General features: G+C 47.9%; 2 protein-coding genes across 3 annotated transcripts; both read right to left on the reverse strand.

Annotated features, from left to right (window-relative positions):
• Nucleotides 1-4,573: 4,573 nt before the first annotated feature.
• LOC148658881 (CMRF35-like molecule 6) lies at nucleotides 4,574-8,912 on the reverse strand. 2 transcript variants are annotated; one of them, XM_088640596.1, is made up of 5 exons: nucleotides 8,140-8,912; nucleotides 6,273-6,572; nucleotides 5,865-5,951; nucleotides 5,741-5,760; nucleotides 4,574-5,448 (listed from the first exon to the last, which is right to left on the reverse strand). In XM_088640596.1, exons 1-5 carry the CDS (start codon nucleotides 8,177-8,179, stop codon nucleotides 5,389-5,391), a joined length of 507 nt encoding a protein of 168 aa, XP_088496722.1. In that variant the 5' UTR covers nucleotides 8,180-8,912; the 3' UTR covers nucleotides 4,574-5,388. The 2 variants fall into 2 exon arrangements, with proteins under 2 accessions (XP_088496722.1, XP_088496721.1); XM_088640595.1 differs by having other exon boundaries at nucleotides 6,724-8,912.
• Nucleotides 8,913-9,414: 502 nt separating this feature from the next.
• Nucleotides 9,415-13,715, reverse strand: LOC148658882 (CMRF35-like molecule 9). The gene is made up of 6 exons (XM_088640597.1): nucleotides 13,609-13,715; nucleotides 12,417-12,743; nucleotides 11,136-11,157; nucleotides 10,843-10,961; nucleotides 10,268-10,320; nucleotides 9,415-9,746 (listed from the first exon to the last, which is right to left on the reverse strand). The coding sequence occupies exons 1-6, from the start codon at nucleotides 13,646-13,648 to the stop codon at nucleotides 9,600-9,602; spliced, it is 708 nt and encodes a 235-aa protein (XP_088496723.1). The 5' UTR covers nucleotides 13,649-13,715; the 3' UTR covers nucleotides 9,415-9,599.
• Between the last annotated feature and the right edge of the window lie 209 nt (nucleotides 13,716-13,924).

The following is a 13,924-nucleotide window of genomic DNA, read 5'->3' on the forward strand; positions in this document are numbered from 1 at the left end:
CTTAGTCTGGCTCGCACGTCACTGTTAGCAGAAAAGTCCCAGGTACAGCCGGGATGGTATGTACTGCTGTAACCTCTCGCATCCTGAGTCCCGCCCGAGAGAGCGCGGTGGACGGAGGGCGGCCGCCTCGCTCTTGAAGATCGCGCGTGGTCCTGACCTCACCGAGGTCACGATTTCCCAGCCAGTTTACCTCGGCAGAGCGTGTCTTCCCAAGAGAACAGTTTAATATTCACACATCCCCCCTGAACGCACCAAACCTCACTGCTCGGCCATTCAACGGACATCTTATGAATTTATCGCTAAACCCCGCGGACTATCCTGCTAACCCTGCGGGCGGCGGTTACTGATTTCCCTGCGCTTCTCTGGGTCTGATGCTCATCCCAGTATTGCTGTAATAGAGGCCACTGCAGTCCCCCCACAGACTGCATTATAACGCAGGAGTGTAAAGCGCGGAATACCCTTTGTATCCTGACACTTTACCAACATTTCAGAAATCCTTATTGATAGTGCGGTCATTTCTGAATCGGCTCCGGAGTACACCTGCGTGAACGGCGGTATCAAATTGGTATATTAATTCCATGCATTTTTAGAGACGTGCAGTACTCCTATCTGCAATGCTGACATACCACGACCAGGTCTGCAGAGCCTACAGAGTGAGAGGAGTTCTGCGCAGTGCGTTCGCCTGCCTTTCTGCATGGGTGCACCATACTTCTAAGACAACCGTCTAAACAAGACAACTAATAAGGAAAATAAAAATATATCAGATTGAGCACTTTGTCCGCATTTATGTTGACAACATACAATCATGAAAAACAAATTAGTTATTTAAAGAGCAGAAATACTTATATAATTGAAATTGAAATTGTTATTGAGCAAAAATAAGACTGTAGTCCAAAATCAGTTTTTGGATTGCTTTAAACTTGGCTTTTAAAAATTCAAAAGGTATTCTTTATTATATGTTTTATAAATAGGCTTGGTGTAGTTAGGGGCTTGGCTGGGCCTGAGAATTATTTGAAATATTTCTGCCTGAGTTGAGGCTTGGCTTAGAGACAATGACAGTCAATACAGGGTGTCTGCTTGTCAGGAAAGCCAGCATGCTGCCACAATACAGAGGCAAAGCACAGGCTACAGATCAGCGCAGGTTTACACCTTTCAAAGCATAATTTACAGTAAAGTTTCTTGGCACGCAACGCCTTTCCGTGATTTAAAACACGTGTTTAACAGTTTCCAGTCAGCGCGGGCAGCGGTGTTCAGTCAGCGCAGCCTTGGCGTGCGAGATACCGCGGCCCGTGTGCTCAGGTGACCGGCACGCCGCAGCCCTGGCTGTGGGGGTCTGTGGACGCGCAGCAGGACCCTGGTCAGCGCTTTGATCCGCAAAGAGACCGATTTAATCCTCTCGCCCCGCTTCGGGATTATCAAAACAAAGGAACAATCAGCCTCATTATACCGGCCCACGCATGACAGCAACATTTCGATTGGCTGTTGTTGATGAGGAGCAGGAGAGTGACGTCAGCAGCAGCTGTAGTAGCAGTCAGTTTTATCTTAGTTGCAATAGATGCGTAATGTTGTAAATTGCTCAACAGACTGAAAGTCACCTGTTACTCAACAACTGTGATTCAAGGTGAATTGTCAGAAGGTGCTTTGCATTTAGCCCAGGTTTTTCAGGTGCTTACCTTTAGTAACCATGGGTGGAATAGGTATATTTTTCACTTTATTTTATTTTGATTATGTCCCTTCACTTTATTAGTTTTTTGTGACATATACTGTTAACCACAGTGGAACAGCTGTTGTCCTCTAGGTGGGAGCTAGGGGTCCAGAGTGAGTGGTTCTGGACCAGCGCACGGATCGTTCTGCCTGTGACCAGCTGCGTCAGTAATTCTGGGATTTCATGAATGAGTGAGCTCATCCTGACTGAGGTCTTGATAATGGGCTGCAACATATGACACGCATGTGCACGCTCGCTCGCACACACACACACACACACACACACACCAGGACGCCCCGGGGACTCCACCAGACGGGGTGCCTGAGCCCTGATAAGGGGGCTCTCCTGGTCTCACGTTCACAGAGCTGCCAGGGTGTCTGAAGGAAGGCAGGGTCTCGGGGGGCCGAGCAGGACCCGTGGCTGTGATTGATGGAGTCTTCTTTTCTCGCTCCGTGGAAGAAGCTGTCTCTGTTGCTCTTGCCCTCAGGCCGGAGGAAATCTTCCACCTTGGAAGAGTGTCAGAAAGTGTGCTGAGCCCCGCGGGGCCCTAAGAAAGGTCTCCGACTGGATTTTGGGTTTGCGCAAAGGCAACTTGAAATTTCCTTAAGACAGCACTTAAGGGGAAGTCCATGCTCCTCCCCTTTTCACCTGGCATTTCAGCAAGCTTTGTACCTTGAGCCTGAATCTCATTTTCCTGAGGGTTTGGACAGCGTCCAAAAGCAGGAGACTCCTGTGGGCCCCTGCTTCACCCATGGGCCCCCACTTGTCACAGGCTGCTCTCCTGTGGCACTGCTCTCCTGTGGAACCCCAATTGTCCCAGGCTGCTCTCCTGTGGAACCCCAATTGTCGCAGGCTGCTCTCCTGTGGAACCCCAAGGAACCCCAATTGTCCCAGGCTGCTCTCCTGTGGACCCCAATTGTCCCAGGTGCTCTCCTGTGGAACCCCAATTGTCCCAGGCTGCTCTCCTGTGGACCCCCAATTGTCCCAGGCTGCTCTTAATTCTTTGTTGACTTAGTGGGAAATCTTTTCCATAGAGGCTTTTGCATGTGTAAATATGCCCATGTTTTCAATGAGTCCCTATAGCTGAGTCCTCAGGTTTCTAGAGCAGTTTGTGATCTGTGGGCTAGAGCCTCCTTTCACTGACTGATAAAGAGAAACGGCACACTCGAACAAGGCAGCCAAACCACACCTGGCCTCTGCATTGTACTGCATTCATGATCAGTGGTATTGGAATGCAGGCCAAATAAATATTCTCATGAATTCCTGTTCTCAGCAGCCTTTCAGTAAACAAGGAAGCAAAAGCTGGAATCGACACACCTCACCTGTGTGCCCACATTGCCAGGTGTGTCGAGACTTGCTGCAGGCTTGTAGGGCGCTCCAGCGCGGTTCCCACAGAGCCTCTCAGCACCTGCCGGCTGCAACCAGACACACAGGTCTGCGCAGTCCCGAGACGCTCCTGTGAGAAACCGCACATCTTCCTGCCCGCTTCAGGCAACGAACAGGGAAGCAGCTGAGCAGGGCTGGAGGCTGGCGAGTCTGGACAGAGGTGTCTGGGGGCAAAGGGCTGGAGTGGGGAGCACTGGTGGGGCCCACGAGGCCTCTGCACCCAGGAACGTGCCAGATCACCAGCAAGCTCTGGGGCCTAAAGAGACCAAAGCCTGGCAGGTGCTGAGCGCTGAGAGGACTCAGGTTTCATATTTAGACAGGCAGGGCAGCCAGAGGCAAACAATATTCTGGTGCTGTGTTTCCGGCACTCAGAAACCTGAACCCTTATCTCAAGAGTGTGTATCTGCGATGAGGTGAAGGGGAAGTCACTGCATACACTTGCAGTTTGTCATATCTGTGCTGTGGTTTCGTAGCGGTAATGATAGGGTCTCAGCACCAGCGAGACAACAGTCAACGTCAGTCATTCAATACCCTTACGCCTCATTGTGCTCAGGGATTAAGCCATGAACAGCCACACGCGACTTCATGTTTTTAGACTTATCACGAGTGCCGTTTTCAACTAGGTCAACTAAACTGAAAAAAAAAAAATAAGACCAGCTCAGAGCAGGTTTCTTATACCCAATGACTTCCTGCCAAAACAGGAAAGAAAACATCTTCTTAAGCGAAGAATTAATGAGCTTGTGAGCACAGCAGAGGTTCGTGTGGCCTGAGTAATCACCTTCTATGCACCGGGCTGTGAAGGGTGGGCCACACCCAGGTGCTCTCTGCACCAAACCCCTCGTGTCTGAAAGGACAGCAGAGATGGGCAGCTCTGGCCTTCAAGGGCAGCAGGTGAAACTGGACTGGTTATTTAATAGGTCTGATCACCTGGGGCAGCCCATTGCTGCCCTTGAAGGCCTTGGGGCAGCTCTGCTCAGCTCTGTGGTCCCGGGAACCCTGCTCTTCAGTGAGCAAGAGACTGCAGAGAGAGCACAGCATTCCCATCGAGAGCACACTGTGGAGGAGGCATCGCAGACATCGGAAATCAGACAGCAACACCTGGAGATCTCAGTGACCTTTTTATTAGGAGGAACTCAGATTGCAGCAGTGGACATTTGCTCTTTGAGGATGCAATTGTTGTTTTCAGCAGCTCAAGATTTACTTGACAGCAATTTGAAGCAATTGACAGCTTCAAATTGCCTGTAAAAACAGTAAAAGTTTAAAATGTTAACATCTAGAATTGTGAAAAGTAAAGCGTTCAAATGTATCAAATCAAAATTTCAATTAAAGGCAAATCTAAAATTAGACAACTGAGAGCTCAGAAGCCATTGCAGAGCACAGCGAGCCCTGAGGAGACTCTGCAGCTGGAGGGGATCAGCCAGTGTTTTCCTGTGCAGGAGAAACCGCAGGGGGAGAGTGTAGCGCAGCCAGTCCAGACTAATGTGCTTGTCACAGAGAGAACACGCCAGCTCCACACAGACAGGCACCAACCCAGGACCCTGGAGCTGCGGGCAGCAGGCAGGACAGTGGGCCGTCCATATGAGCTACAGCACGGGGCAGAAATCCATTCATTCCTCACTGCACCACACACAGCCATCCCCGTCACACCACCACTGCGCCATACAGTACCTCAACCAGCTCCTCCACTGCCGGTTGAGCAATTACAGTTGATTGGAAGGCCACAAAGAGCATCGGTCGTAAATTGCAATAGTTAGAAAACAGCAAAAAATAACAGATAGGGCGAGGAAGGTGACAAGTAGAAACTGTTCGGAAAAATAAAAACGGACATTAAAGAAAGAAATGAAATTCAGCAGTAAAGCGATACTGCCCCCTGGTGGGAAGCCGGCGCAAGTGCACCCATCACGTTTCCTCGACGGAATCAGAATATTGCTCATACATTTCGTTTTATACATTTCCTGTCTGTGGAGGCAAGTAACATATAACCAATATAAAAAAATAAGAAGAAGACATTTCTATCAGCTGATGTCGTTAAACGTGCACAGTTACATAGAAAATGAGTCCGACTTATAATTTACTGGAAGCTTAACTTTGTTTACTCTGCGTAATATATATATATTTACATATATACAACTGGAGGCGGACCGACAGAGTCCTTGTTTTACACTACCACCCCAAATCTGTCCAGTGATGAACGTTACCAGGGTAGCCTGCTCCCCTCCCCACCCCTCTCCCATTTCCCAGCTCGCCCTTCATTCCGCCGGCATCATCGCGGGCCGCGGGGTGACGTCACGGGGTCCCTAGTCGTGTTTGGCGCTGAGATTTATCATCTGTACGTCCTCGTAGGGGGCTTCGTCCCTCTGAAACACAGCGGCACAGAGCAGGCTAGAGACGCGTCTGTTACCCGTACCAAGCTTCAGATACGAGACCTATCTAGTGATAATAAAATATTAATACAATTGAATTTCTACAGCATTTTAATCACAATGGGCCCCAGAACCATTTACATTATAATGTCCAGAAAGTTCTGTTAAAGAAATGAGGAAGGACCAATTGACCAAGTAATAAGCAGGTGTCACCTATGCTCTGTTGTTATAATTATTAGTAGTAGAATTATTATTATTATTAAGGAGAAGGACACGAGAGACGTACCTTTTCTTTCCCGGTTCTCCCTGTAACAGAAAGAGACAAGAAGCCGTGCTGGGTTAGAGAGCGCCGGACACGGACACTGTCAGTATCTGTGCAGCCGGTGCTCGGAGAGGCGAGCGGGACTCACGTTTAGCGTACAGGCTGCTGGACAGAGAGCTGAGCAGCAGGGCGGCCAGCAGCACCCAGCGCAGGATGTCCCACACCGGCACCTCACCTGCGCGACAGGACAGGACGGCCGCGTCAGAGGCGAGCTCTGGGAGGGCTCCGCCCGCACACATTCCCAACAACTGGTAGATTCTAATGCTGTTTAATGCACGGTAAATCGAAGTATATTGTAAAAATCCTCCAATCTCTAGGCTTCGCTTTCAGTCTTCCGTAGGTCGGAATCCTCAGAAATATTTTTAGCAACATCATAGCTGCGCAGCATCTGAATGTGAAGTGTGAAGTGAGTGTGAAGAGGGTCTGACTCGTGTACGTGTTTTATGCCTGTGGCGTTTGTACGACTGTGCGGGCACGAGTGCCTCCAGGGTCTCACCGTCGGAGAAGTCCGCCTCGCCCAGCTTGACCATGGTGTTGTCGGGGTTCAGCACGCCGCACCAGTAGCGCCCCTCGCCCTCGGGCAGCTGCGCGATGGACACGGTGAACTTGTTCTGGTCCCGCAACACGCGGATGGTCACCTGCCCGCCGTACAGGCTCTCCTCCGCGCTGGACACCGCGTAGCCCGAGCAGCACTGCGTGGTGTTCTGCTTGCACCAGACCTTGGGTTTGTCCCGGTCTGCCTCCCCGAACCGACACTCCATCTCCTGGGGGAACAGCGCCACCTCGACCCCGACCCCTGCGGGCAGACAGCGAGGATGGGCGCCGCATCAGGCAGAGACAGTGGGGACACAGACTGCAGGGGGACTGGAGGCGTTTCGGCGCACGGCGCGAGTCCGTGTCCGTGTCCAGGCACAGACGGCTGGCTCTTCAGATGAAAAATGCCCTACCTCTGATGGGCGTGCAAAGGGAGAGCGGCATCGGTCTCCGAGCTGGCAACATCGATTCTTAAATCATTATTGCCCAACACCGTTATGTCACAAACCATTCGACTTGCTTGTCTAAAGCGTCAAAAAAAGGTTCAGCGCGAAAAAGACGAACCATCTGTAAACCGCGCTGTAAACACAGAAGAGCCATTTTTATCAGTTCGCACTGTGAGAAGTTTAATACAATATTTCTTTTTCCATTTTTACAACATAAAAGTATCTTTAAGCGAGTGACAGACCTCGAGACAGAGTTTTTGTATAACTTTAGACCCCGGTACGGAAATATTGCTTGCAACTGAAACTAAAGGCCTGAAAACGGCTCTTATTTAACAATTCGAGGTTTATCGTCTGACATATTAATGAACTGTTAATGATTTTTAATAAAAGGCTAACAAAGAAATTTTAAAACAACAATAAGACAATACTATGATGAATTAAATTACATAAATGAAAAATCACGATAGCAATAATAACATTTCTCAGCACCACCACAAGTATAAATATAAATCGCTGTTCTACATATTTTTTTATCATTTACATTTCATTTCTTATTCGAACTTTCATAACATTTTGGATAAAAGTCTGTTAAAACCAGTACAAACAAAACAGTAGTGATAAGATTATAACCACCTTTTTCTGAAATGTTAAAGTTTATAGAAAACCCAGTAGTTCCGCTAAAACAGCAGAGTATTAAAGACATTCTAGAAAAATAGAAAAATATAACCATGATACACATGATACACAATTTCGAATTCTGTTGTTATTAGACTATTTAATGACCCCATTCGCTCCTGCGCTGGGTTATGGTTTACTTTTCTTTAGTTCTCGAAATACACACTTAGCAGAAGTACACACTTCATCATGCCCTGAAAAGGTAATCGTCAGGACACTGTGCGCTTTCCCGGTGCTAACAGTAATCATACACTTTCAAATATTAGAAATGAATATCAGATCACACAAATGTATAATGTGTCTTTGTTTAATTTTTTGAAGTGATTTTAGCATCAATATAGTCTAACTGGAATTGACAATTCATAACGATAACATCAAATCAATAATTACAAACCATTACACGACACATTTTCTTTTGCAATAATATGCAGTATACTAAACGTGTTTTTTGTGTAGATTAATTTAGGAATCATATTATCTGAAATATGTAAATGATTTAACTTTTACAGGTGGTACTTAAGTGATTATAAAAGATGTATCTAGTTTTACTTTTGCAACCCATTAATTGCACAATATTTGACATTTTAGATTAACACCATTTTTAATTTTCAAGTTAATAAGCAATTAGATTATTGCTACTAATAAACCTCGTTATGTATAAATGTATCTGCATTCAATACAAAGTCGTAAGATTTCTAGTGTCTTTACCTGTAATTGTCAGCACTAGAGCGGTGGTCCAAATGCCCATTTTATTCGTCTTTGATTCTGTTGAATTCCGAACCCCTGATGCGCTCAGCTCAGCTTCTCCACAGCGAGGCAGAATGTTGGGGATCCGCGAAGCCTCTGGTCTCAGCGTTTGGTTTACAGGAAACAGGTGACCACAGCTCTGACAGAAAAGTATCTGTCCCGCTCTGGGCAGTGCAAAGCTCTAGACTGAAACGCCCCCCCCGCACCCGTCCGCAGCAGGAACGCGCTACCCGGACAGACAGAAAGACGGGGCCGGGGGGCGGGGCGAGCCGAACTGGCCCACTCGGAGGAAGAGGTGCAAAGCCCCGCTCCCCGGCTCTGGAGCCACGTGGTCTGCGGTCGGCCCGCGGTCGGACCTATTTAAGGACAGTCAGGAAGCGACAGGAAGTTTTTCTCTGCGTTTATTGCTCCGATTACTCTAAGACCTCGGGAACTGTATCCCCAGCCCCCGGAGCTACGGGTTTGTGCTGAAACCTTTTTATGATTAAAACAGGGATGAAGAACTCCTGTCCTGAAGGGCTACAGGTCCTGTGGTGTTCTTGATATCTAACTGAGATAGCTGTTCCAGTGACACCACGTGTTTTTATGTCCTTAATTTGTTAACTGAAAAGCCCTTTGACAGCACCTGTAAAGCCCTGGAGGAGAGGAGGCTCTGTCTATCACTGCCCACTGAAGAAGGCAGACCCGTAGAGAGTACAGAATTGTATCGGAATTGTATCGGCTGACATGGATTATTTTATAATAATAATAATAATAATAATTGCTTACACTTATATAGCGCTTTTTCTGGACACTCCACTCAAAGCGCTTTACAGGTAATGGGGACTCCCCTCCACCACCACCAATGTGCAGCATCCACCTGGATGATGCGACGGCAGCCATAGTGCGCCAGAACGCTCACCACACATCAGCTATCAGTGGGGAGGAGAGCAGAGTAATGAAGCCAATTCACAGAGGGGGGGGATTGTTAGGAGGCCATGATTGATAACAGCCAATGGGGAAATTTGGCCAGGATGCCGGGGTTACACCCCTACTCTTTTCGAGAAGCGCCCTGGGATTTTTAATGACCACAGAGAGTCAGGACCTCGGTTTTACGTCTCATCCGAAGGACGGCGCCTGTTTACAGTATGGTGTCCCCGTCACTACACTGGGGCATTAGGACCCACATGAGCCGCAGGGTGAGCGCCCCCTGCTGGCCCCACTAATGCCTCTTCCAGCAGCAACCTTAGTTACACTTAAAGGTCCTGTGCTGTTCCTGCTGTAGAGTGACTTGGAGATTCTGCTGGACGGGGTGAAATTGGCACAGTGCCTGGGCCTGACCACGCGGCAGTAGAGCAGTGTCTCTTGTTGTGGTGAGAGCATGCAGCCGTGACCAGGGGACTTTCTGGAGAGTTTATTTGTCCGAGCACGCCCACAGGCTCCTATACGAATTCAATGTCGCTGTAGTGGATGTTGGCACTGGCTTCGGGCTCCTGCCCTGCGGCAGCACCCCCTGGAGCCGGCGAGGACCACCTGGCGCCCTCCTTCACCGCCGTGTAAATCACCCTGTGGTCCGGCCTCTGCCCCGCCTGCGGCACAGGAGACAGGAGCCGGTCAGGCAGCACACAGACACGCACCCACCTTCCCCACGGACAACCTTCTCCCAGACAGCTGGAGCACTGGAGGAGCACGCCGGTGGATCAAGAGGTAACGACGACAGAAAGCGTTCAGCACAGCCCGAAGACGGCAAGAACGCTCCTGTCAGTCTCTCAGGACCGCGGCCCAGCTTCTGCAGTCATCTGTGCGTTTACCTGATCGACCCATCATATGCAGAACAGATGTCAAGACGCCTCCAATGAAGCTCAGAAATCAGAGGAAGCGTGCGGTGATGAGCTGTGTGATTACCTCATGCTGCTGTGAGACCCCAGTGCCCATACAGAACCCCGATACGTAACTTGTTATCAGGGAGAGGCCATCGGCTGCCAGCAATCCGGACATTTGTAGCTCAGCAGGAAAGGTCAAGGTTTCCAGGAGATGATTTGGGGGTTAATCAGGGGGTGGGGGGGATTGGGAGGAAACCCGGTCGCCACACTGTGAAGTCAGAACCTACCTCGTCCCCTGATTGGCTGTCCCCCGCAAGCTCCTCCCCCAGCGGCAGGACTCCTGTGGGATGACATCATCATTACCTGCTGAGATCTGGATCTGTCAGAGCACTTGTGGATTTGCAGATAGCAGAAATAATAAAGCACGGAAAACATATGATATATGTAAAAAATACAAGTTAATCATATAACTTACCTATTACCTCTGGCGGTTAATTGTTTACTTTTCTGTTTGTGTTTGTTTGCTTATACCTAATTTGATCCTCTGATTGTATTTGTATTTACAAGTTTAATAAAAAATTCTTTAAAAAAAAAAGATTTGCAGATAGCGAACATAGGTGGCTATGCAAAACACTTTAGAAGGCAAAGGCACAACAAGAATATAATAAGTACTACACAACAACATAATATTAATTTTAATTCTTTACATTTATATAGCACTTTTCATCACAAGTGTTTTATATATAGGAGCATACAAATACCTGATGAATATATTACATGTTCTGTACGTGCCACACATATCCTGCTTGTTATGTTCCTTTACATAAGCAGACCTACCATGTCCCTGGCACAGCTCTCTCACCTGAGCTCGCAGCCTTCCTGCGCTGGCACAGGAACTTCACCAGGAACACTATGCCAACCAGGAGCAGCAGCACGCCCAGCATGCAGAAGGGCAAGATGTACTCCAGAGGGGCGTCCAGGCTGTAGGAACACAAGTGTCTCTGAGCATCGCTCACCGCCTGAGGCTGCACACAGCTACTCCACAAGACAGTTTAAATTTGCGTCCCCTTCTAAGATTTAATCAATTCCACAGCACTTACCTCAATAAATTACAATTAACTTTACTGAGCAGAAGATTTAAATATATGTATTTACCGTGCATGGCGCTCCTTGGGACCTGCACACAACAGAGACAGGATGGAAAACAGCAGTGATTAATAAGAGAGACCACATGTACTTTAAGCACTGCACAAACCACATGATGTCTGTCTGTGTCTGACGAGGGGACCACAGCACCTGGATCACACAACTGGGCTGTTTACCCTCTCCCTATTCTGGACAGCCCTGTGTCCTCTCCGCCTGAGAGGACAGTGTCCTCAGTGAACAGTCCCAACTTGAGCCCCTTTCTCATCCTGCAGATTCATTCTACAATCCCAGGATCTCAGTAATTCCACAATTACTATAAATGTCTGGAGCCTTTGATTGTACAATCAAAGATTGTGACAGATTATATTATCCATCTTAGGTGATTTCTGTTTAAGTCGTTTTTAGTGTGTTAGATTCCTGCATCAGCTGGGTCTATTCATTCTGCTCCTTTTTACTGTGAGCTTTTGAGAGCTCACTGTCTTGAGTCTAGGCCACTTTTCAAATTAACAATAATATTTCCTATGAATGTGATAAACACAAAGTCTGAGACAAGAAAGCAGAAAAGAAGAAAAACATACACATAAGCAGAATCACAGGAACACAGATTCATCTGTCACATGTACTTTCTGTTCTTGGCACATGGCTCTCAGGCTTCCTGTGGTCAGGTCACATGACTCCAGTTTCCTGCCCCATTTGCGCAGCTACTGCACTAAAGACTGCAGCCTGCTTCTGCACTGCGCAACTGACCCTGCCACCCGCAGTGCCCCACCACAGACTGTGTGCACCCAGAGCAATAGGGGGGCCCTGGCATGGACACATCTTTGACTCTGAAGAGCAGCCAAGAGCTTCTTTTAAATGGGGTGGCTTTAGCAAAGACAGGTGCTTGCAAAATGGCAAAAAGCAAATGATTTGTGTTGTAGGTAAACCTGACAGCTCTATATCTGAGGTGCTGTAGAGAAGATCATTACATTTATTCAGTTGTGGACAACAGTTTGACGCCTTTCAGTCTGAACCAGCGCCATGGCTAGCTCATTATTTAAATAAATATTGCTAATTAAACTGTACTCACTGCACAAGGACACCTGATCTGAAGTTTATGGGACACTAATTCACCCTAACTAGTACCGTAGAGATTCCAAATGACTTAAGTGAACAAATATCAACAGGTTACACTGAACCCTATTTCTGTGGCTTCCTGGGTGCCTATACACAGCAGCGCCTCCCGCTGGGCGAGGTGGGAGTGGCGATATTACCCAGAAGCAGCCTGCGCTAGTCTCGCTCAGGCCCCACCTTCGACGATGTCCAGCTTGGTGTAGGCCATGATGTCCAGGAGGTGATTCCTCTCAATGCCACACCAGTAATCCGTGGGGTCCGTTAGCGACAGGCCATTAATGATGACAGTTATGCGCCCGTTTTCTTTATCGTCCTGCACTTGCACATCCGCCCCTGCGCCATCCTCGTCGGCGTACGCCACAACCTGGCAGCTGTTCCTGTAGTAGCCCTGGCACCAGTACTTGCGATGGCTGAAGTAGTACTCGTTGCTGTAGGAGTAGGACAGCTCTGTCCTCTGCCCAGTGTAGACTGTGAGGCGCTCGGGCCCAGTGAGGGAAGACACAGCTGAAGAGCCAAAAACAAGGTGAATGAGAAATCCCGGTCTGCTCTCATTGCAGCCTTTCTTTGAGTTTTACAATGTGCAGCAGATCAACTATTTTTTTCTGATTTAGGAAATTGAGAACAAAATGTAATTTGCACTTTTCCTTTGACTAATTGAACCATTTAGAAGAGTGAGTCTGTTCGCACATTTCAATGCTTCTGTCTTTCAGTCCCCACTGGGCTGACAGTCTGTTATCTCATTCTGATTTCATCACCAGACAGGTCATTATTTGACAGGCTGTCAGAATGTGGTACAATTTTATTCCAAACATTTCAATATTTAAAAACATTTTAGCACCCGAAGAAGGCTCCACAGCCGAAACGTTGTGTTTTTTTCTTCTTTTTTCAGCATGGAATAAACCTATTACTTGTTCCTTTACAGCTTACGCATGCTGACACAGCTACCAATCTGAACTACTTCAAATCTGAAAAATGTCTCATAAGTTCTGTCCATATTGTTTTGAGATGTTTTATACATATAAAAAGACACCAAGTTTCAAAGACTTTGTTATTAGTCCCCCACTGAAAACACCCTTTTTGTATTGCATAATTTTGTAAGAATTTGCACTTTTTCTTGGACAAATCAAACCGTCTAGAAGAGTGAATCTGTTCGCACATTTCAGTACTTCTGTCTTTCAACGTTACCCGTCCTTTCACAAATTCAGTCCTGATGCCCATTTAGCCTAACTGGTGAGCTAAAGCACGATGATGGTGTTTCCAACTGGGATTTCAACCCCTCACCCCCTCGCCACACCCAGGCTCGGCTCAGGCAGTCTCGTCTTGGGACACAGTGTCTCCCGCTCTAGGCTGCCAGCTGACGGGGTCTTACCTGTGGTGAGGAAGAGGAGTACGAGCAGCGTTCCCCTCATGGTGACGACCGGAGACAACTGCAGCAACAGTCGTGCTGGAGAAATGGAGTCACTCCTTCCTGTGGGTTTCGGCCAGCCTACCACGAAGTGAAACTATAATCCAGCACGACCCAAACCACTTCCCCAGAGAGCTGTCTGCCATGGCCAGGTTTCACAACATAGCTGGAAACAAGCCTTGGGGAAAATCCTCACTTCTTCATTTCCAGTCTGATGCTGTGCAATCAGGAGCATGTTGGAAGAGTGAAGCACACCCTGGGGTTTCAGCCTTAGCTTTCT

The sequence above is a fragment of the Lepisosteus platostomus genome, chromosome 7 (assembly GCF_059453375.1).
Source record: "Lepisosteus platostomus isolate fLepPlt1 chromosome 7, fLepPlt1.hap1, whole genome shotgun sequence".
Taxonomy (NCBI): Eukaryota; Metazoa; Chordata; class Actinopteri; order Semionotiformes; family Lepisosteidae; genus Lepisosteus; species Lepisosteus platostomus.

What these genes read in the sequence shown, in the direction of transcription:
- LOC148658881 (XM_088640595.1), bottom strand. Translation starts at nt 6,775, where the DNA reads ATGTTGCCAGCTCGGAGACCGATGCCGCTCTCCCTTTGCACGCCCATC. An exon ending in CGAGGCGGACTTCTCCGACG is followed by an intron (nt 5,952 to 6,272) that starts GTGAGACCCTGG and finishes CCTGTCGCGCAG; the next exon opens with GTGAGGTGCCGGTGTGGGAC. An exon ending in GGAGAACCGGGAAAGAAAAG is followed by an intron (nt 5,449 to 5,740) that starts GTACGTCTCTCG and finishes GCTGTGTTTCAG; the next exon opens with AGGGACGAAGCCCCCTACGA.
- LOC148658882 (XM_088640597.1), bottom strand. Translation starts at nt 13,648, where the DNA reads ATGAGGGGAACGCTGCTCGTACTCCTCTTCCTCACCACAG. An exon ending in CAAGCTGGACATCGTCGAAG is followed by an intron (nt 11,158 to 12,416) that starts GTGGGGCCTGAG and finishes TGTTGTGTGCAG; the next exon opens with GTCCCAAGGAGCGCCATGCA. An exon ending in CCCAAGGAGCGCCATGCACG is followed by an intron (nt 10,962 to 11,135) that starts GTAAATACATAT and finishes GTGTTCCTACAG; the next exon opens with CCTGGACGCCCCTCTGGAGT.